Consider the following 25,014-nt stretch of genomic DNA (forward strand, 5'->3'; position numbering starts at 1 on the left):
GTAACAATTTCTCTGTCTAGTTCGTCATGGACGGAATAAAGAAATTTGACGATAAGGAAAATATTATTGATAAATATAAAATGATAAAGTCAGCAGTCAAGCCCTTCCAAAAGAGTGGTTTAAATAAAGTTACTACTCAAACCACTAACGAAATCACACCAAAAGTTTTAAACCCCAAGGACCGTGCTTTCAAACCGTTGAACGCGAAGCAATATCAACCTATGCCTTCACGGATTACGCCGATGAATACTCATAAAGAGGTCGTTAAAAACAAACCTTTATCATCGACAACGGCCGCCAGAGATTACAAAAATATCGCCATGACAGCAGCAGTCAGACAAACGATCGCAGCTAAAACACCACAAATACCGAAACTTCCCAGTAGAATCCCGCAAACGGTAGAGACCATGACTGTCTCCGTATCACAGGGTATCGTAATTAAAGAGGGAGTCGTTCCTAAACTGGAGCAAGTCGCCACCCAGCCCATCCCCAAAGTGCAAAATCCCACTACATGTGAAGTTACGTCGACTGTTTTGGATGATCCCAGTACAGCTGTTGTGGTTGCCCCTTCGACGTCAGAGCAAGAAGCTGCTCCGAAAAAGCAACTTTGGTGTTTAGACAACTTCGATCTTGGCAAACCTCTAGGAAAAGGTAAATTTGGAAACGTTTACTTAGCCAGAGAGAAACAATCTAAATTTGTTGTGGCAATCAAAGTGCTGTTCAAAAATCAAATACAGGCATCTGAGGTGGAACATCAGGTCCGCCGTGAGGTAGAAATCCAAACTCACCTCCGGCACCCCAACATCCTTCGAATGTACGGATACTTTCATGATGATAAGCGGGTTTACTTAATATTGGAGTTTGCAAGAAACGGAGCACTTTATAAACACTTGCAAGATCAGCCTAATAAACGATTCTCCGAGAAGAGAGCGGCAGGTTACATTAGAGATCTTACAAACGCTTTAATGTATTGCCATAGTAAAAAAGTAATCCACCGTGACATTAAACCGGAAAATATTCTAGTGGGAAGTAACGGAGAGTTAAAAATGGCTGACTTTGGATGGTCAGTTCACGCTCCGTCGTCCAGAAGGTATACGTTATGCGGTACGGTCGATTACCTTTCCCCTGAAATGGTGCAGGGTAAAGCTCATACTTACACCGTTGACCTATGGAGCTTGGGTATTCTCTGCTACGAGATGATTGTCGGTCAGCCTCCGTTTGACGCTCGGGAGTACGGGCAGACTTACCGGAAGATTCTCTCGGCCGATATTAAATTCCCAGACTTTGTGAGTGCGAACGCAAAGGATTTGATCTCGAAGCTTGTCGTAGTTAACCCTGAAGGACGACTACCCTTGAAGGATGTTCTAGTGCACCCGTGGATGGTTGAAAATCTTTCTAGCTAATATATAAACAGGTTATGTTAATTATCGTATCCGACAATTCAGTGTATCTAAATTTAAACTATTTTATTACAGAGTACAGCTTTACCTTGTATGAATGAGCCTTGATTTTAACACTACTGTACAGTTAACCCATTGAGAATTTTGGTTTCAGTTACTGTATTGAAATATCTGATAATGTTTGCTAGTGTGTCTTTATTTTCTTCTTGATCCCTGCCTCCAAAAATCCCTGTTTATTTGGGTCGTTTGACTTGAAAAACTGGTTGAAATCCTCCTGAAGCACCCGTAGCACATGGCCGAGCCACATCTGACATCGCTTCTTCACTTTTAAAGTGATAAGCGGTGGCACGGTGTGAATACTTATCTACTAATTACTTCTTAATTTATACCACCAAACACAAACATCCGTTCTCGAACCTCAGTATGCAGCTGCTCTGAGCCTTAAAGCTGTCTACACTTGATGTTTTGTCTGTCGGCTAATCAGGGGAAAATCTGGATCGGGACCAGTGGCAATGCACAAAATGTTGGTTTTCTTCGCGTTGATAGTCAAACCGACTCGGCACGAATTATTTTGAAACCTGTCGGTTGTCACTTGAATACCCGCTTGTGTCTTATAGCTTTCTAGAAATATATACGAGTCGAAGCAGTTTAGAATATTACAATGTGACACATTTATGAAGCATCATAGTGGAGAATTCGGGGAACTTATAATGCTCGCAGTAATCACGTCATGATAAGCGGCACTACCACAATTTTTCTTAATCATTTTACACTCTTGTCTCCCGTACGAATTGGTCAACTGGATGGTTTTTTTCCATTTGTAGATCAAGCGATATTTGCTGACATAATTGTGTTTTCTTAAAAATTTATTCAATTAGCGCAACCCTTGAAAATTCCTTCCAGGGAATGGGACAATTTGCCAATGTCTATTGGACAACTCTGACTGAGGGACAGATATCTGAGTGCTATGATAAATCAATTATGTCAAGAAATTCATATAAATCACGAGTTGAACCAGTAAATAGACAAACACTTCTAACATAAAGTGTGTACCTATAATCAAGCCAAACCAAAGACGCATGTCAATGGTGTGGTTTCATATTCCACTCTACCGCCACCAATATTGCACAATAAGTAGGCACAATATTTTTTACAAATTGCGCAATGCATTTCATGAACTTTTGATTAGCACAGTACAAACCTTCAATATGAAGATCAGCGATATTGTGCAATGACAACGATATGTCCTCACTGTCAGTGGTGAAGATTGGAGGTAGGTCTGACATAAATTGTGCACACCAAACTTTGTAAGTCAAAGGTATTTGTTTTCATTAATCTGAGACTACAATGTGTCGATAGTGTTTGTTAGTTTTTAATATTCAATTAAACCCTGCCTAATCCAGCCATAGTCATCATTATCAGGGGCGCGACAACCCGGTGTGGGTCCTGGCCTCCTCCAACAGCTCCCTCCACCTGTCCCTATCCAGTGTGGCCGCTTTCCAATTTGGTACCCCCAGAATACGGCAGTCACTGGCAGCTCCATCCAACCAGCGAATCTTTGGCCTCCCACTTCTTCTACGTCCTATTGGATTGCTGGACATCACTCTCTTTGCTGGTTCATTGTCATTCATACGGTGCACATGACCTAGCCATCGCAGTCTCCCAATCTTGATTGATTGAACTGCGCTGCAATCTTCGTACAGCCCGTTGAGCTCAGCATTACCTATATCTTCTCCAATTGATGCCATCCCTGATCGGTCCATATATACGGCGGAGAATTTTACTTTCAAAGATGTTCAGGGCTCGTTCAATCCAGCCATAGTAGATAACAGTTAAAAAATATTTGTTAATTAATAAAATGCAAATTGTATTCTTAGTTCAATGAAAACAAATAAGTATGACTGACAAAGTTTAGTCACTATTTATGTTGAATCTTAACAGCCTTCCTCCACCCCTCGCCACCGACACATTGCACAATATCACTGATCATCATATTGAAGGTTTGTACTGTGCTAATCAAAGGTTCATGAAATACATTACGCAATTTGTAATAGACTTGCTGATTGATGTCATAATGTGCTTGTATTTTTTCCCGCATTTCATTTATCATAGCGGCACGGCCTGTTGTCCTAGGAAAGTTCAGTCACCATGCCGAATCATCCTAAATCCTTCCACATGCTACCGGTGAGTAACAAAAGTCCCTTGGCGAATGAATTACTCAATGATATTATAATTATGTCTGATAAATGTATAAATTTAAATAGTGTACGCCTTCTATTTCCGCTCGGCTGCTGTTTGTTGTTAAAGTTGAAAATAGAATAGAACTTTGCCATCTATGGAACTAAAAATCAGTCCCTGTTTCACGTACTTCCCCATGACCACCTTTTCCGCTCTTATAATGCTATGATGTCGCAGTCATGATCTGTTGGTCCGTCTATAGTTCATTATAGTATAACGATTCATAGGTATAGCTGTATATTTGGAAATTATGCTAAGGTATATTTAATTTACATTTATAATTCAGTCATTTTGAATTTGTTGTTTAATGTACTGAACTGCTGCGAAATTGAACAACTTTATGTATTGCATTTTGTTTATAAGTGAAACATTTCTTTATACTGCTCTTGGTTATTGGTTTAAAACTCTCGAAGTAATAAAATGTTTTGATATGTAAGTAATTTGATCTTTGAATGCATAATGTGTTGCAATAATTCTTCTCATATTTAGAAAGAGGTTTTATAATGTTTGAACATGTTATTAATACTATACGGTTTTTTACTATTCAAAATATTTGATGTAATCAGTAATGTAATGTCAGGTGGGTGATTAAGACTGTTTGAATAAACTGAAAATGATAATTCTCTTTATTCACAATTGACTTATATCTTTTATTATTAGTTATTAGTTTTAATTGTGTTTTTATGTTAATCTTAGAAGTGTTTTTGTATGTAGTTTTAATTAGAGAAATATAATTTTAATGTTTTTACACTTACGACTTACGTGGCATTCAGTCAGTAAAATGAAATTTAAAAAAAATATATCACCATGGAAAACAGAATGGTAATAACATATACTAATAATAATATAATAAATCTGACTTGGAGGTTCTATAATTATTTAATAATTCCATAGACAATTTTGTGTATTTAATAAATATATTTTAATAGCATGGTGGCATATGAAAAAATATCAATTTAGGGTAAATAATACATTTTATTTGAACAATATTTTTTGTAGCATTTGTATCATTTCTGCTAATAAATACTTTTAAAGAAAATAATGAAAATGTTTCTTACTGAGAGTCAAATAATCATTTAATTTTATGATTCCTTATATTCATATTAGGCTTTTCCCAGCTATCCCGGTCTACTGTTTATTTATCCAGTATTAACCGGTTATATGCCGGGAGTTTTAGTATGGCCGTGCATGAAGGGCCGCGATTTTCTTTTAAAAAATAAAACCTAATAAATATATATTTTTTGGCGATAAATTAATAGTATATCATATAGATTTACCAAATAAATGCACTATTTGTCATCTGCTTCGCCATTTATTAAAAAAATCAAAACCAAATATTTTACAAAACGTCAGGGTTGTCACAAAACTTACACACGATTATAAAACTATCATAAAAGAAATGAACTATAAAATCACAATATTCCAGTATTCCACCCGTGAAACAAAGTTTGGTTAGCAATGCAAATATCACGAGACAACTGACTGATATTGTCAACACGTGTGTGTCAACCCTGCTGAGCGACAAATATCGGTAACGAGATGAAGCTATTTTAAAACACTGATTTTAAAACAAAAAAAAAGTTGTGCAAATACGAAAACATTACACCATGATTCCAAGACATGTTGCTGTGTATACCATATGTTGGAATTATTAAAATAATTGTCATTGGATAGTAAAAATAGGTGTCAAAGTGTACCGTATATATACGGTCATTTGCTATGGTCGGCACTGCGCTCACGGAATTGTAGACCGTATATATACGGTCGTGGCATCTAACCGGTTAAATCCTTTGAATGCACATCAATTATTTAATAATCCATTAATCAATTGCATATAATGCCGGAGGATTTATGCCAGCAAGGTGGGCTATGTGCGCAACCCCCGAGGGCAAGAGAAGATCTGGATAGCCGAAATTGAGATGGTTGGCCTGCGCCACAGGATATTTAAGAATGCTCGGTCAAAGCAACTGGATCGTCCAGGATGGAGGAAGTTTTTGAAGGAGGCCAAGACCCACCAATGATTGTAGTGCCATAAATGATGAACGGAACTCATCAACGGAGAATACCTCAGTCACCTGCGTTTTGCAGACGACATTGTTGTCTTCGCGGAAAGTTAAGAAGAACTCCAAGGCATGATGCAAGAGCTCGCAAATGAAAGCTTGAAAGTAGGTTTAAAGATTAATGTCTCAAAGACAAAACTAATGATAAACCACTTCGCTGATCCAAAAGCGATCTTCATTAACGGCAATCAAATCGAAAGGACCAACAGCTATATCTACCTCGGTGAGCAAATGTCTGTAGATGGAGGCATAGATGACGAGATTGCTCAAAGAGCCAAGCTAGCATGGAGTGCATTCGGGCGCTTCAGTAATATCTTCAAGAGCGACCTTCCAATATGCCTGAAGCGTAAAGTATTCAACCAATGTGTGCTACCAGTGCTAACGTATGCTTGCGAAACATGGACTCCCAACACACGCGAGATCCAAAAATTGAGAGTTGCGCAATGTGGCATGGAAATGTGCATGTTGGGCATAACGCGTAAGGACCGCAGAAGAAACCAATGGATAAGAAAGCAAACAATAGTGAGAGATGTGATAGAGGTTACCAAACTGATGAAATGGCGATGGGCCGGACATATCGCACGGCGAACGGACAACCGCTGGACGAATACAGTCATTCAGTGGTACTCGAGGGGCACTAAGCAGCCACAGGGTCGCCCCAAAACCTGCTGGATTGACGGACTTGTCAGGTTTGATGGAAGTACGTGGCAGAAAGCAAGGAACCGAGAAGAGTGGAGGGAGCTGGGGGAGGCCTTCATCCAGCAGTGGATCGACCCCGGCTGAAAATATATAAATGATGATGATTAATCAATTGCGGAAAAATTAAATTTTACTTAATTTGCAATTGTCCATTGCAACATAGACTCGTTTTCTTAGGCGTGAGGAATAATAGGGTGAGTGAGGAAGCAATTCGAACTTTAACTCATTGATTTTGGCCACTGCGATAACGGATGTGTGAACTGGTGCATTGTGCTGATGAAACGAAACTTTCTTTTTCACCAAATGTGGTTGTTTTTTCTTGATTTCATCACTCAAACGCTGCAATAAGTTTGCATAATACCCGTTGATTGATTTTCCTTTCTGAAGATAATCAATGAAAATTACCCCACGCGTATCCCAAAAAGCTAACGCCATGACCTTGCCTGCAGATGGAACTGTCTTCGCCTTCTTTGAAGCATTTCTCCCCTTTCAGTCCATTGTTTTGACTGTTCCTTCGTCTCAGGTGTGAAGTGATGGACCCATGTTTCATCCATGGTAATGAAGAGACGCAAAAACTTTGCTTTATTGCTGTGAAACTTCGCCAAACACTCGATTGAAACATCCTCACAATTTTTTGTTTCATTGTGAGTAATGGCGGCACCCACCTTGCGCACAGCTTTCTCATGTACAAATTTTTAGTCAATATGTGATGTACAGCACTTTTTGAAATGCCTACCATGTCTGCTAGCTCGCGCAATTTCAGTCGACGTTCATCCAATACCATTTTGTGGATTTTCGTCACCATTTCTGGCGTGGTCACCTCATTTGGTCAACCACTGCGATGTTCGTCTTGGCAGCTCATCCGGAATCGTTTGAACTCGGCCACCCAATATTTTACAGTTGTAAACAAAGGAGCAGACACCCCCAGAGGAGAATCTAGCGCCGCTTTGATATTGGTTGGACTGAAGCCTTTCAAATGAAAGTATTGTATCACATGACGATGACCAATTTTTTCCATATTTACAAATTCACTGAGAGCGTTCACTGTTAATGGCTGACAAACAATTACTGGACAACGTAGCATCGTCAAACTTCAAACTTAAGCTTTATAAGGTTGGTACTTTTTAAGATGGTCATTATTTTCAAACTGTCATCTATACGTCAGGTCGGGTACTTCTGGGATACCCGGTATTGTCGCGGCCATAACAAAAAATGCACATGTAAACACAAACTATCATACAAGTTATAAGATTGCATGCATGGATCAAAAAAAATTAGAGGCTTCTAATTTTCACGTGACAATTGGACTGTGTGATATCTGCGAATGCACAGTAGAACAATAATGGCGAACCTACCAGAAAAAAACGAACTACCCCGCACAGAGATTTATTTTGACGTTTACTGATTTTCACGACCTGTCAAATAGCACCATACAATGATAACATCGCGTCTGGGTTACTCTTTAATAATGAGATTGAGGAGACAGTCAGGACTTTTATGTGTTAACAGTTATTATCGGGATTGTTTAAAATACACACTATTGTTGCAAGTAAATCCATGCACGTGTACAGGCGCCAATACTTCATGCGCAAATCATGCCATAATATAAATAACGTATAAGGCTATTTCTGTTTTTATAGTCCACATTCTTTGGATCACATAGATTAGAGACACGTTGCCTTTATTGCAATTTGTTTCAGTAGTCATGAGATGTCAACTGTGATTGACAGGTCTGAATTGAAAAATCTATTATGCATTGGAAGTTAAGTAATTTGATTTGACTTCAACAGAATAATATAAAACTCTTATCACGAAACTAAATTGAATTTGGAAAGCGTAGCGGCTTGCAGATTTGTCAGTTTGATTATTCGGATTATAGGAGTCACAAATACATATTCTTCTAATAATTACTCTTTAACAAAATAATATGGATAGTCACATTAAAATGGCCATTTTATTATGCTCATTCTACATTGTGGAATCACATTTGGTTGATTTAAATAATCAGTAATATTTTTAAGAATCATAATTTATGTAAAAAAGGAAGAATCGAATATTAATTGAGGAACTTGGTGGAAGACGGATGTATATACTGTCGAACAAGAGCTTCTTGCCCATGTGTTAAAACTGTGAACTAACAATCCTCTCCAGTAAAGCTAATCACACTTCCGTTTTCAAATGAGGAACGCCCCAAATATTTTATTTTAATTTTACGCTCTTTAAGCCTTTTACAGACAGTACGAAACTATATTTACGAGAAAAACACATTCGAACATCTTAATTAATACAAACAATGTCTTTCAGTATGGGTACATATTGCTCACTCTAATGACATTTGTAGTCGTCAAATCAATTTTGGGTGAAATTGTAAAGAACGAATTGAGAATTCTAAAGACACAACCGAATGTCCCAGTTTTATCTAGTTCCTCAATTATAAAATTTTGTTCATTAACGGAACAGTAGTGTGTAATATTTGGAATAACAATTTGTATAATTTGGATTATGCTTTCAGAAATCGTCACGAAGACAAATTTATCCGTGATATTTCTGCCAAAAGGGATTTAGAAAAGCTTGTGAGTGCCATTACGAATAATTTAATAGAGGCAAACAAACTTAATTGTATTTCTGTTATAACCGACAATATCTATTTGGATGTCTTTGATGCAAAATGGTTTCGCTCTAAAATAACAGTTCCATTTTTAATGGTAATTATTTTTGATTATGTTTGTTTCCATTGTAATGTTTTGTATGGGAACAAACTCTTCTTCTGCCAGATAGAGCCTTATGTGGTTTCTTATTCATTTCACTGAATTTAGTTCCATTTTTGTATGTAAACGTAAACTCAATGAACTGCTTGACATCTTTGAGTATATCAATATGTTTCAAAATTTTCAATATGTGCTCTGTTTTAATGTGGAATTTTATATATTATATTGTTTCATAGGTGCATGCAACATTTACAAATAAATTATTTAAATTGACATTATATGAGTGTCTGTTGAATCCAGGAAATAAGTTCTTGCAATTTTACACACTTTACAACTTCTAGACAACTGGACATGGCTCTATACTGGTTCATAGTCATTCATAATATGATGCTTATGACCTAATCATCACAGTCAACTAATCTTGATCTGCACTCGAATTTTCACACCGATCTAAAGATATATTTTGAGGCGTAATTAAGCATTGGTTTTACAAGATGTCTTGTAAAGCTTAGTTTGTTAATGTGAGTTTTATTAACTACGATAAATATGCATGTTTTAAATATTATTCCAGGTGGTTGTCGAAGAATATGAGGATCTTCTCTCACCGAATTTCGATACACTTGAATCATTACGACAGATGCGAAGAGATGGATGCCAAGTGTACATAATTATGATCGCTAATGGAATGCAAGTGGCACGCTTACTCCGATTTGGTGACAGGCAAGTAGCTTGAATTAGTCAATATATTTTATGTGCACATTGATCCTTTTTTATTTTGCCACTACATTCATGCTTAGAAAATTTGAGCTCTATAAAACTATAACCCAATGTATGCCACGCCTCTGCAATTCTGTACTTGCAAGGCCAGCCATAAAAAATAAGCATGTATACATGCCATTCTTCACATGCATTATACTAGCCCGAGTCAATTGCTTTAAATACTTTGAAGGGTACACAGCAAAAACAACCTCATAGAATTGTTCACATTTTTGATATTTAAATGCCAATTTGTTCAAGAGAGGAAGCGCTCAAGAATGGTATCATTAAAACTACCAAAATCGATTTTATTGCTTCATAAATGAAGGGAGGAGAAGTGTAGTCAAGGCCAAAATCACCTCATTGCGTTAAAAACTGCACAAAAACGTAGGATATATTTTATTATTTTGTTTCACTTTTATTATATTTCAAAATAAATTAGAAATCAATATATAAATTCTTTTACTTAAGGGGACGCTCTACAGAATTGCCCTTGAGAATTGAAAATATGATTTTTTTACATGTGGTCCGGAATTGTTGCTCTACTGGTAATATTCAAAGGTCGCCGACAATGCTTTGGTCTAAAGTAAATAATGTTATCTTAATTAAATTTAAATCATAAACACTGTCGAAGTGAATAAAGAATGGGGTGACCAAAAAATGATATCTTCTAATATACGTAAATGTTACTAAATTCAATTTGTTAATCAGCTATTTGGTGGCAAGTAATTGCAACCAATATGATGGATAGCCACGATATAAACATAATAATATATTAATAACGTTTTAACCTGAAAACCTTTAACTAAACATACGAAGGATGTTGAAATACACATCTACCTACATTTTTATTTCATGTGCTATCCAAGAAAACATTATTAATGAATAGTATTTATTTTGAATGTGTAAGACATATTACATAATTATTAAAAATAAATAGGTACATATTGTTTAATTCTAATGCATATTTTAAAAAAACGTGGAATATAGTTTATTATAAAAAGAAAGTGACTTTTTATTACTTACCAGATTGGTTTAAATTTAGTCTGACACTTTTAAAAACAAGTAACGCAACTTTACTTTTAGTTGGTAGGTACAATAATTATTGTATTTTGTTGAAAGTAAAGCCAATGCAAGAAATAATTTATACTTATAAAAAATGATTATTAACGTGGTCACCCACAGATTACTTTTTTATTCATAGCTAGCGGATCGCCGAGAACAAGACAAAAAAAACTGCCGACAGACTCGAATCACCCAGGGCTGTCGAAGACGTCTTACTTGTTTTTAAGATAAATTGTTTTTAATTGTGTGCAGTTTTATTTTTTATCTTGCCCATCTCGCGTAAGGCTATCTGATATTATAAAAGTCACACAGTACAACAGTGTTTAAATCTAATATGTAATTGCACCGGTTTAATTAAAAACTATAACGAAATTAACATTTTAATGATTTACAGATTTTCCTATGTTATATCAACTTAATAGCAATTTTAATGAGACCAGATACATATTACGATATATCCAAAATACACATCATCAGATAATATGTGAAATATTTTGATAAGCAAAAAAATAAGAACAATACAAAAATAACATAACATAATCAGCCAGTCTTTTCATAATTATTTTAGATGAATGTTGTATGCCGTTTGACGCTTGGAAGTATGTAATTATTCCATCTGTACAGTAAGCTATTTTTAACTTTAAATTTGTAACTATTTAAAACCGAAAATTAGATTGATATTATTTTGACAGCCCTGTATTCGTTCGGCCGGCTTCAGGTTACGTCGCATACATGTTATCTTTGAAGGGAATAATAATAATAATGATATTCGTTCGACCGAGAATTGTAATTAATAATTATTGCGTTTCTTAAAATAAATCCCCGATGGTTAGAGGTTTTTGAGGTTAGACTGAATTAAAATGACGTCCTTTCAACGCTGAGGTTTATTTCTGACTAAACTATGAATGACCTTGTTCCTGTTCAGCTGAGTCTTAATATTAAACCCATTTTTCAACTAATAACAATTTCATTCTTCTTTCTGCTCCCTTGCACAATTATCATTTTGTATCACCTTCATTTTATATATTGTACACACACTGCCATCTCTTGGAATTATGGTGAAATTCTTAACCGAATTACCTGATCAGTGCCACGGGCGAGTTGACTCGCCAAAGCATGTATGTCGCGTCAGGCCACGGATGAGATAACTCGCGGGTTCTTGTAAACGTCATAACTTCTGAATGAAATAATGTATATTTTCTAAACAATATTTATCATTTTAGTGTGAAAATATTCACGATAATCTCGAGAAACATGTTGATTTGGTAAATTTTCACAAATATTTTTCATTCTGTTCCTATTTCATATTTTTTAAGGGATTTAATTTATTCCAAAAATAGCTGGTCTACAAGTGTCCACCTAGTAAAAATTGGCTGGCAGTGATAAGGTATACCAAATAGATACCAGATAGATAAGATTATACCAAAAAAATATATGTTTATGTACAAAGTAAGAAATTCGCGGCCCGCCAATGCTAATATCGTCAATGCTAATCGGTGGCGCTATAGTTGAATACATATTATTGAAATTTTATATTATTTTTACCTATCATACATCTTTCTTTGATATCATAGAATTATTTTGCTAACTTTTACAGTCAGTAACCTAACCTAACCTAACCTACTAATCTGTGAAATGTTACTTGACAGATACCGCGTAATTGACACAAGAGCAAAATTTGTTTTGCTACATGACTTCCGGGTCTTCAAATCAGATATTCAATACATATGGAAAAGGATAGTTAATGTGGTCTTCATTCGACATTATGTGGGCAATGTTCGTAAAGATAATGACGAGTCTTGGTTTGAACTGACCACCGTACCGTTTCCGTCGCCGATTCGAGAGGTATTAGTACCGCGAAGATTGATCACGTGGAAGAGTAACAAGGAGGCTGATCTCTCATTCTTATTCAAAGAGAAAACATTGGATTTGAAAGGACACAATCTTCATGTGGTTGTTTTGCCTCACGTGCCAGCGGTGGTTGTAAATTCAAAAGAAAATAAGAATGGAACTCGTTTTGGTGGAATGGAAATTGAGGTAAACATGTCTATACATACTTGCTTTGCTCTCCACCACCGGCCACATCTCCACACCTGTTAAGCAGGTGTATACCGTGCTAAAAGTAACCCAGGAGCAACTTTCCAAGACTTTAGTAGGCGTACACTAGGACTAGTGTGCGTGATTCTTGCTTTGATATAGTAAATTACAGTCAATTCTCAGTGATAAAAGACCTCACTCGCCGTAAAATGCTGTAAATAAACTTTTTGAAAGCTGAGAAATTTTCCCTCATAGATACCAAGTCGCAATGGCCGACCGATACAACTAAGGGTCGGACCGACTTGAAAACCTCTTCCCTTTGCCTATACAATTTAAAATAGACAGTGTATTATACAATAAAAACCTAACTATTCGAACTAAGAGGTAATTTTAGGTTTTGTAACAAACTGAGGACCTGACAGATTTGGAGGCCTCCTAAGGAAAATTTTGCCTGTGCGACAAATCACCATTGGTTGTCAAAATATATCAAAAATTATGTCGCTATGGTATTTTGGTACTATCAGTACTTCACGGAAATACTCCACTATGCTTGTGAATCCTGGGCTACTCCATCCAACCACTGATACTATGAGTTCCTAACACTCTTTTCACACAAGAAAACATCCTGTATATTAATGATAAAGCATTTTGTTGAAGATAATGAAGGCATTCGCTTCCGCAATGAACTTTCTTCCTAAAGTGTATGAGCCGAATAATGTTATGAAGGAACAATGGGGTTATAAGCAACTGAATGGCTCTTTTACCGGCCTGCTTGGTGAGATGGTGGGCGGCAACGCGGACATTGCTTTGGGAAATTTGCATTATACCCCATACCACCTGCAGCTTACCGATCTGACAATACCTTACATAACAGAATGTCTCACCTTTTTAACACCTGAGTCATTGACAGACTACTCATGGAAGACTTTGATTCTACCATTTAAGTAAGTAGTATTTCTCTCATTTGCTCAAGTATTTATTGTTATAATTGAGGCGTCTAATTACAAAAAGCGACAAGTCCACAATTCAATATTTTCAGGAAACGACGTTTTTATGTTTCAAGCTTCAATTATTTGTTTTAACGTGAGATTATTTTTCCATTATATTCTATGTCGAAATTAAAACCAAATGGCAATTTGTTTCAGCTGATAAACTCTTAAATGTAATAAATATAGGCAAAATCAAATTGGATGTAGCGCTATTTGTATCTCACTTTTTAATTTACTCCGCATAAGTCATATATTTCAGTGGCACTGTCATGAGTTTACCAGATGCAACAGCAAGGGAGACGCCCTTTTCAATATTGAACGTCCCTTTAGCGATGGTGCCCACAGACGCGTCGGGCGCGCGAAGTCGGCGAATGCAGTGTTTATTCATAACCATAATCACATGTCTCTTCCCGCGCATTACCCTTCACCTATGTTATAAGCGGCCCAAGCAGCACAAAATAAATATTATTAGAGCGCCTCTCATAACAAAGCAATAAAAATATTATATTATTTCGGGCTTGTAATTAAAATTTACGACGACATTATTCAACCAGCGATAAACTGAACACGCAATAAAATAAAACAATGACTTCTCTGTAATTAAATAATTGCTTTTCGCCCGTCGATCGACGAGGCCTCGCGCAGCGTGTTTTTGCTCGCTGTGTTCAATGAATGGACTCCATTGTATTTTCTTTCATTCGTATCGCCGAGAAGCGGTGATTCGCGAAAAAACGATGATTCATGCGGCGCGCGCGTAAAATGCGTCGTCAAATCCAGTGGGCGCTGGCGTATTTGATTACGTTGTATTTTCATTGATTTACGCGCCACTTGTAGAAATTTTGCGCGAGCGCCGCACTCGCTGCGTCAATGGGCTTTATGCCTTATTGGTTGACTTAAACACGTGCGAAATCAACCAAGCTTTAAATAATATGACACACGGACTTGGCGCTTTTTGTAATAAATCGAGACTTAAAATATTTTTTTTCGTAGGGTTATGTCGCGTTTTGGAATTTATAGATCAATACATATTGTGTAAAATTATACAAAGAATACGTGCGTATTTTTTTCTCGATTTTGACCAAATGTGGACTTATCGCTTTTTGGAATTAGACACCTCAATTCATTCATTTTATAATTATTGGGCAACATTTATAGTTTGAATAATGCTGTAACGTTTTTGAATAATCGCAATTATTTAGTGGGGATTTTTAATCTTTTCACTGCCAGCCAAATTTTACTGGATACAAGCCAGCAATTTCTGGAATAAAATAAATTACATGAAACATTGAAAAATTGTGAAAAAGCTGTCAAATTGACACGTTTACCTATTTTTTTCGTCAACATTTTTGACGGCTTGTTACGATGTCGACACGAATTAAATCGTTTATGGCCTGACGGTACATAAAAACTCTGGTGAATAAACTCGCCCGTGGCGCTTAATGAGTTAATTAAAATATTGATTTGACGGTATATTTAAAAAGTGATTTTATTTGATCAAAAAAACTGTAAACAATTTTTCAATATCTTTTAATATCTTTCAATATGTATTATTTTAGTTGAATATGAAATTAAAGATTAATCAAATATCTGTGACTCTTATGTTTCCATCTTCATTTCAATTGTTGAGTAGGAATTCGGTGGATAACTATATACAAACCCTTATAAAGTAGCTAAAATCCCTAGTTCTTCGTTGCCATGTGCATCCGTGGCCCTCGTATATAAGTGCGTAAGGCGATAGACTTTCATCCGAGGACTCTGATTCAAATACCGGTGAGGTCACAATATTTATGTAATTTTCTCAAAGCCTGGGTGTTTGTGATTGTTTCACTTCTATTACTAATAATGATACTACTGTTTCACTGCACTACTGTCATTGGGACTTATGGCCTGTTATCTATCTATAAATCTGTCAAACTTAGTGAGTTTGCTGATTCAGCGGGTTTTAGAACAGCCCTGTGGTTGTTTAATGTTCCGTGCGTGCTACTGTATGACTGTATTTATCTAGCAGTTGTCCACTTGCTGAACACCATATCCAGCCCATTGCTATTTCATCAGGTGAGCAACCTCTATCACACCGTGTACTCTTGTCTGCCTCCTTAGTCTTTTTGTGATCTTTCTGCATTATGCCCACCACCCAAGTACAATTTTTGGTTTTCTTTCGGGTCCATATTTCAATTACATACGTGTAGCATTGGTAGCAAACAATGGTTGAACACTTTACGCTTTAAGCACTTTTAAAAATACTATTCAGTCGACTAATGTGCTCGATGGAAGTTGGTTTCTATGAGCAATTTTGTCATACATGACATTCAGATTTTATTTTAAAAGAACATGGTATAATAGTAAAATACCATACCAATAAAAACATTAATGTATAATCTATATTGAGAGAGTAAAATAGAACCTATTTTAAGAAATTACATCAAAACAATGTAAACATAAATTTATTGTCATGTAAGTGATATCTGAAATATAATATGGTACTAATTTGTTTTCAGACTCAACATGTGGATTGCTGTGCTGATTGTTTTATTCATGAGTGGATTTATATTTTATGCTTTGGCAAAATTTCACTATAAATTAAATGATTCCAATACTTTACCAATAGAAGAGACATTGGAAGAAAAAAAGTTTGCAGTTATAAAAGGTAACTATGTATTGAATGTGACAATTTAACTGCCCAACCTGTGTGCCAGAGGACTTCATTACACTTCCTTTATAAATCATATAAATTCTGATAAATATTCATATTAAGCCTCGATTACACTTATTGAAGGGATTCACGACGCGCTATGTGACCTTGGCCGTGAATACTTCAGTGCATCTATTCTATACACAATAATGCTATTGGTGGCTATCGAAGGTAGTTTATCATATCTATGTATTTAGTGTTATAATTGTTACAATAAGTTAGTTGAAATTGGGCCAATTACAACTAACGATGGCCGCGCGGTTTAAGTCTGCCTCTAACGTTGTAGGTCCCAGGTTCGAATCCTGGATATGGTAAGTACACATATTGTTTTTCAAATTGTGTAGAGTCAGAGTATGGACCTAATAGGTTGATGATACACCCCTGTTACAGGCGGGCTTCTCCCGGTGTAAAATAATCATTTAGTAGTCATAAGCTGAAACGTAACCCTGACCTCTAGAAACGGCTTCATAAAACATCTAATCTGATTCCTTGCTCAACTACGTAAGTATTTTTTTTATTCATAAGTAAAGGCCTTCGTCCGGTGTGTGAAAATCATATACTGGGCGGAGGTGTAATTAAGATAAATTTAATTTGATTTAAAAAGTATAAATGATGATGGATGAAAGAGATAATTTTAAGACTAAATATAAGTATTTAAATCTAATAAATTTTGCCGCACATTGCGCAACGTTAAAATTTCCGCGCGCCTGCGCCGAGGTGGGCCTCGTGATTCGTCAAATCAAAAGGATCATGCGATCAGTTTGGCCAATCACGAGAGTCCTTTTTGCTGGTCGGCGTAGGTACGAGGAATTTAAAAAGAGGAAAAAAGTTAGTAAGCGTCCTTTGTAAACCGTGTACGGACCTGCGAAACTGATTGTAAGAACAAAATATGTAAAAGACTACAAAATAACGTTGTCCAACTAAATATTAAAATATATAACGCTAAGACCCGCACAAGAAAGACTTGGTGTTTTATTTAACCTAACAAACATAAATATATCGTTCTTTTTTTTGTGAATCCGGGGTTCGATGGACACCTGAGCTAGCCGCTGGAACCCTGGATATCTCATTGAGCAAGTGGCTAACATCCATTTCTCATAAAAACAAAATCTGTTAATACAAAAACCTCCACTATGTGGAGGCCTATATGATCTTATTAGGATCGGACATGGTAAAAAAAAAATTATTACAATACCTCTCTTGGCTGTGTTGTTAACTTTTAGAACGAGATACTCTTTAGACGGCCAACTTATTGTAACAATTATAATATCTCAATACATAAATATAATAAAATGCTCTCGATAGCCGCCGATAGCAGTCTTGTGTATGGAATAGATGAGCAGATGTGTCTATAATTGAATGTGTTGAAATTAATTGAATTTTTAATTTTAATAATTCTAATTAAATTTTGAATAATTGAGGCGTAAATTGTGGAAAATGAAAAGGTAAAACCAATTATTAAATATACTAAAAATAAACAGGTCAGAAACTAAACGCTAATAGCGGATAAACATGAATTTTAGGCACGTAAAATCAATGTTCCACTGTAGATGGAAAAAAATTGGTATAACACAGTTTGTATTAGGGTGGTGTGATTCAATTATTTCTTACAGCTGTTGGTGGCAATAAAAAAATTCAAATACCGAGGAAAGTCGTGGGGCTATATCTTTTTGAAGAGATGCCCAACAGCATTCTTTATACTTTCGGAATGCTGTTAGTGGTATCTTTACCTAAGCTTCCGTCTGGCTGGTCACTGCGTCTGCTAACTGGTTGGTACTGGCTTTACTGTGTATTGGTTGTCGTTTCATATAGAGCAAGTATGACAGCAATACTTGCCAATCCCGTAAGAAGGTTAGTCAATGTATGTATATATAGAATTATTCCCCACTATATTATAATATTGTCTCACGCATATCATAAGGGGGGAGGGTAGCAGGGGCAGTACCTCAGATGCTTAGTTGTTAGGAAATATCTGCATGGGTAAGTAGTACTTGAGTCGATAAAGAACTAGTCTCGCATGCTATAGAACCAGTTTCAAACCTTGTTTGATCCAAGATTTTTTCATTGATATCCCTAATAGTTATTTTTCTTATGGTGCTTGCAATAAAGAATGTTACATTCTTTAATCTTGTGTGTATATGTTACGCCGAATCTGAGAAATTGACTATTACATGAAATGGGCTAAATTTTGCCTAAATCATGAAAAATGCAAGCCCGTTGCCTTATTCATGAACTAGACAAAATATCTGGTGAGTGCATGAATTCCGCAGTAATTTTTCTGCCTTGTTCATGCATTGGACAAATTAGATAGTAGCGCTACGGTGGTATTTTTTGCAACTAAACTAAATGTGTGAAATGCTCGTGGATTGGAAAAAATATATGTATATTATCTATGGTCAAAATAGGTGGTCGCGCTCCGGTGGTATTTTTTGCAACTAATCAAACTAACCAAATGTGTCAAATAATTTCATTGATAATAATATAAAAATATACCAATCAATAACTAAAATGACGTTCATATCCATTTACTATGCGCAAAAAAACTAGAACTATAATATGATAACGGATGAATTTTGATAAAAGGTATTTTCGCGATTTGATTCGTGCTTGGGTATCGTACATGCAATGGTCGATTGTACGTTTTTGATAGTTTGTTGGCACTTGTTAGCTAACCTCAAAATGGACATTCAGTTGAATAATTCAGAATTTCAAAACCTAACCTAACCTTACCTAACCTAACCCAACCCAACCTAACCTAATAATATTATATTATGTCCAATTATAACTAATAAAATCATCCGTATTAAATTTACTTTTTCTGCTGTCATGTTGACAGTTTAAGAATTCCATGCCCTGGCGACTTCATGTACTCGGCAGAAAATTTACCTTATTCATGAATAAGGCAACAGGCTTGACTATTACATGAATTAGCCAAAATTTAGCCCATTTCATGTAATAGTCAATTTCGCACATTTGGCGTAACATATACACTATTAAATTTGTATTATGATATTCGAATACATTTACCGAGTGAATGAAGCATGGTTAAGTTGATACAATGCACAGATATTAACATCACTAAGTTGGCATTTATGATTTGACTACTTGATGATTTACTTGTCATGGTTTATATGATCTGCAAATTTGCAAATAATCGTCATGAAATTCTTTTCAAATAAATGTGAAGTCATTCGTAGTTAATCTAATCAGCTGACCAGAGGTATTTTTTGCTTCACTTTCATAATTCTCAAGATTCTCTTCTTAAGATTCTATTAATTGAAGAGTGACATTCCTAACCGGCCTAAGTCTAAAAATCTGATTTTAAGATAATCATATTTTTGTGATTTGCAATTTACCTCTTAATTTTTCGGTACTATAATGTTTGGCAATTTCATAGAAAGTTCAAAGACTCGAAAACATGATATATAATAACATTAAAATAGTAAAACTTCAAAAAAATTCATTCAAAAACTGACTTTTCTTTCAAAATGGCCGTAAGTATGTACTAAGTACAGTTTGGAACACAATAAACTAAAGTTGAGTATCTTTTGTGTGTACAATAATTATGATTGTGTAATAGAATGTTGTCATAGACAGGTCTGTAGGGATGATTAATGATTGAAAATAATATTAAATTTCTTTCACTTTATTGCATTTTTTGATAAAAAGTAAACATTGTAACTTTTACAGCATAATAATATATTATGTAATAATACTACAATGTAGGAATCTTCTTCAATAAAAAAATAGTTTACTGATGTGCACATGAACTTATAAAACACAAATTCTCTAATATTTCATCTGACATTTCTAATCTGACGTGTTAAAATATTATATTATGGCCGCTTGGAACGTAAATGTAGCAAAAAGAGCATGCGCATATATCCTTAGGCGAGTTTGGAAAGAATTAACCGTTACCTTAGTGCTGTTTTGAAAAAAAAATGCACATTTCGACATCAAATTGAAGAGACTTGTAAAATATAAGTTTTAGTGAGACTAAAGATCTCAGCACACTCTATCGGATTCCATCAAAACATGAAAATTTGTAATTTTGGAATACAGCCAGTTTGGAATGTCACTTTTCAATTTATAAGAAGAAGATTCCTTCAACATCTTTATTCATCACTATCTTAAATAAAAAATAATCTAATTTAAAATAAATAAATAGTTTAAAAATGCCATCTTTATAATGATATTAAATATATTCCAGGGTAACTATTGATACAATAAATCAATTGGCAGATAGCTCAATCACCTGCGGCGGATGGGGCGATCAAGTCAAGATATTTTTCGTCAACTCTCTCGATGAGAAAAGCAAAAAGATTGGAGACAAATTTGAAACAGTCAATAACGCTAAAGACGGTGTCTTGAGAGTTGCAAAAGGAGACCTTGCATATTTTGAGGACGTATACTTTCTGAAATATCTCAGTGTTAGCCATCAGCAGAATTCTGGAATGAAGAGAAATCGCACACTGTATCAGAATAAAATCAATGAGACAAATGATGTTTCGATAAGTTCGCCTGAAAACAGAAATTTACACATCATGCAAGAGTGTGCTATAAATATGCCTGTATCGATTGGACTTCAAAAGAATTCTCCTCTAAAACCGAGAGCTGATAAACTTTTAAGGAGGATAATGGAAGCTGGACTTATACAAAAATGGTTGAACGATGTAATGGTGCCAATTTACGCTGCAATGTCATCAGCTGATGAAAGTAATACAAAAGCTCTCATGACTCTGCAAAAATTGTACGGTGGATTTGTGGCTTTGGGTATCGGTTATTTTCTAGGCACAATGTTTTTTATCGGAGAACATATTCACTGGCATTATTTTGTTAAACGTGATCCCAATTTTGATATTTACGCATTAGATCTTTACTATCGTTCTAAACAAATAATACATAAATAAAGGAAGTAGGTTACCTTCTAGGTGAGGCTGTAAGAAGGTATAATTCTTGAGTGTGGAGATATAATGTGGGATAACTGATTACTTGTAATTTTTATTCTAAATGTCATGTTGTGAACGTCCTGAATTAATAATTTGTTATGTACTCAACGTGTCTTTTTCAAATAAATAAATAAATACATATTAAGGCGATACATCAGTGAAACGGCAAATAATTTTCAACTATAGGCTCGATGAAATTTTGGACTCGCTGCCATTTGGAGAGAGAACGTCGAGCTGGAAACACGTCAATTTGTTTTGTGATGGCGACGGGCGTATTAATTCTTAAATCGTGTGAAGATGACTAAAAACGTTACCCATTTACCTTAAAAAGAAAACATGTCAATGAATATATTATTATTGTTACTGTTAGAACAATAAACAGAACATTAAATGGACACATGTTGGATTTATATGACAAATTATATTTCGTTTGACATGCGTTATTTGCACCCGCGACCTGCAATCCGCGCATCGCCTAGCCACGATCTTTTTAGACCGTGCCTCAACTGAGGTATAGCCTTAAAGAATAATATGCTATTTTTAATAGTTACGTCTGTATCATAATACTATGCATTAGAGTTTGTCACGTAAACAAAACGTACATTCAATATTCAATTGGTAATATTTTAGGACACTCGGTGGGCTTTATATTATTTATTGCGTTTTATGGCCTGACTATCATTAATTAGGAATAAACCAAAACTGGCTTCAAAGCCTTGGTCTATGGCAACTGACTTTCGCATTTCTATCTTATTTTACTGTTCTGTGGTTATAAAGATTTATTCAGTATTTTAAGGAAAATCTTTAATGCTAGAAATGAGTCGTATAGTTTCTATATACGATAAGTCCACTTTGATAAAATGTTGGCAAACTAAATATTTTCATTTAAAACTACTTCTTCTTATGAAAACCTATGATTGAATTTATATTATGGTGGTGTGTTGTTTTTATACAAATATTCACAATAAAATTAATCATTTTCGTAGCAGTAAAGGAGAAATTGACAAAACAGTGATGGATTTATCGGCATTTGGAACTGTCAAATTTATCGTATTTAGGAACCCAGTAGGTGTGACTTATCGGTCTTTGTTTCTCAACGCTAACGATAAGTGGTTGACAAGTATAGGGTAAATAAAAATAAATACAAAAATAATTTGTTAGAATGATTTCATTCATTGGTGATCTGAGAATTTTCGTCAGTAAAATAAAAATCGTATTTTTTTTAAATTTATTTATTATCATAAAACCTAATACATTAGAACGAATCGAACATAAGTTTTGTCTTCTCTTCATCTAATAGACATATGATTAGTAAAATAAAATCAAAAAAATATAACATGGTTAGGTAACTTAAAAAGATTTTTTAGGTAAGTGATAGTATAAAAAGATACACAAATGTAATTATCGTCTTCGCTCCTAAGCAGAGCATATGAACCTCCACAGAGTGAAGGTTATATTAAGAGACCCTTTTTTTCGAGGAATGGTTGTTAGCCATTCGCCCAACCCATTAGGCCCTTGCACTGGATCAAGCATACATTGAAAAAACAACATGCACTTTTACACAATGTACCTATTATGTATAATGTTGACACTTTTTTACTATCAAGAATGTAATCACAATATTTTTTTTTTAAATAAACGTATTCCGAGTACCTAAGTAATTTTTAACAGAAAAAAATGTTAAAAAAAAATCTTATTAAAAAACCATTATTTGAAACGAGGGAAGTTTACATTCACACAGATTTTATTTTGTGCAGGTAGAACAATTATTACAAAAAAGTACGGAAATAACTAAAATAAAAACAATTGTTTAATTCGAGAGAAATTCTCAATCACCCAGTATTTGCCAACACTTAATGCAAAATAGTTTATTTTAAATACCTTTCCCGATGATCCACGTTCTTTTTCCATAATTCCTAATTGATGAATCGTTTCCTTGATGTATTTCCTTCCACTTTAGCAACATTCTGGGTAAGATCACACATTATTTCGTTGTATTTCTACTAAAAACTTGAGACACTTTTGATAATGCGAACTGCTACAACGGCCATGTTGATTTTAGCAAATGCTCGATGCTAATTGGCTGTCTACAAGGTCGCATGGATTTATCGGCCTTAGGAACCAACCGCACCGTGGATTTATCGCTGATAGGAATTCATCGTGATTTTGAAACTGTCTTTTCATATGAATTTATAGCTTTTAGGAACGAATCAACTGAACCAAATTGTGGAGCGCTGGCGGTAGAAAAAAATGTCATCATTACCTCAATTTTGATCAAAAGTGCACTTATCGTATATAGGAACTATACGACTCAAATAATCTATGACATGTACGGTTTTATAAACAAAAATATAAATTGGTATCTACACAGAATATGACCAATGAATGAATATTATGTTAAAGATTGTCCATTCTGTGATATCAAGACACATAAATAATTTTATAGTCCAGCTAATACGCACTTTATCTATTTATTTTTATTATTAGGAGTATTAGTCACAAAACAAAAATTAATTAACGGTGATTTTAAACGCAGTGTTATTATGAAACTAGGTAGTATGGTAATTTAAAATGGCAGCACATGGAAGAATGGAATTTATTTACTCAGTAAGACAAGGGTTAAGAACCAAAAAAGGGTGGGATGGTGTGATAATACAGTCAATATAGATGCTCTATAATATATTGCTTGGAATAATTGGGGCTTGATAGTAAAAGAATAGCTGAGCTTTGACTTGAGCCCGAACCCTGCGCTATTACGAACTGAGATATCCAACTTCTTTAACTATATCATACAATGCTGAGCTCTAAGGGCTGTACAAAGATTCCAGGACGGTATAATCAATCAAGATTGGGAAACTGCACTGGCTGGATCATACGCACTGTCTGTTGACGAGATTAATGTTAAGCAGTGCAATAGGGTTGCAGAAAAAATAATGAACAGGTCAAAAATCTATCCATGATCCGATTACAAAGAAGTGAAAGTAGGTAGGTACCTGATGAAATTGTTTCAAAGATTGTTTTTATTAGGAGATGTTATGATTGTCTTTTCCATCAAATATTTTTTTCCTAGTCGATGTAAAACATTATAATATTATTAAATTGTACTTAACTGTAAAATAAATGATTCCTAATAAAGTAGTTTTACAAAAGTCAAAAGATGCTTTCATCATCAAATTAGTAAATTATAGTGGGTCGTAAACAGGGAACCCAGAAATAAATTGTTCTGTGGTCGTAAAGTAAATAAATGATTGATTTTGAGGGTATACACACTTATTATTTTAATTTTAAGATAGAGGCTGATTTTATAACAAAAAAAAAATGAGAACCTCATTTATTTTGCAACAATATGCCGAGCCTACTTTTAAATTTAGACCATAGATAATATACATTTAGACTGGCAGCACTGAGAAATGTCAATAGA

General features: G+C 34.9%; 2 protein-coding genes across 2 annotated transcripts; both read left to right on the forward strand.

Annotated features, from left to right (window-relative positions):
* The first annotated feature begins 3 nt into the window (after positions 1-3).
* LOC147064874 (uncharacterized) lies at positions 4-1,610 on the forward strand. The gene has a single exon (XM_085957514.1). It carries the CDS (start codon positions 27-29, stop codon positions 1,401-1,403), a length of 1,377 nt encoding a protein of 458 aa, XP_085813640.1. The 5' UTR covers positions 4-26; the 3' UTR covers positions 1,404-1,610.
* Positions 1,611-5,773: 4,163 nt separating this feature from the next.
* On the forward strand, positions 5,774-21,622 carry Ir68a (Ionotropic receptor 68a). Its single transcript, XM_085957723.1, has 8 exons — positions 5,774-6,387; positions 8,910-9,102; positions 9,677-9,825; positions 12,576-12,963; positions 13,621-13,907; positions 16,451-16,599; positions 18,258-18,495; positions 20,855-21,622. Exons 1-8 carry the CDS (start codon positions 5,774-5,776, stop codon positions 21,552-21,554), a joined length of 2,718 nt encoding a protein of 905 aa, XP_085813849.1. The 3' UTR covers positions 21,555-21,622.
* The last annotated feature ends 3,392 nt before the right edge of the window (positions 21,623-25,014 follow it).

This window comes from Rhyacophila brunnea, unplaced genomic scaffold, assembly GCF_057557595.1.
Source record: "Rhyacophila brunnea isolate RB1 unplaced genomic scaffold, BYU_Rbru_1.0 scaffold_7, whole genome shotgun sequence".
NCBI lineage: Eukaryota > Metazoa > Arthropoda > Insecta > Trichoptera > Rhyacophilidae > Rhyacophila > Rhyacophila brunnea.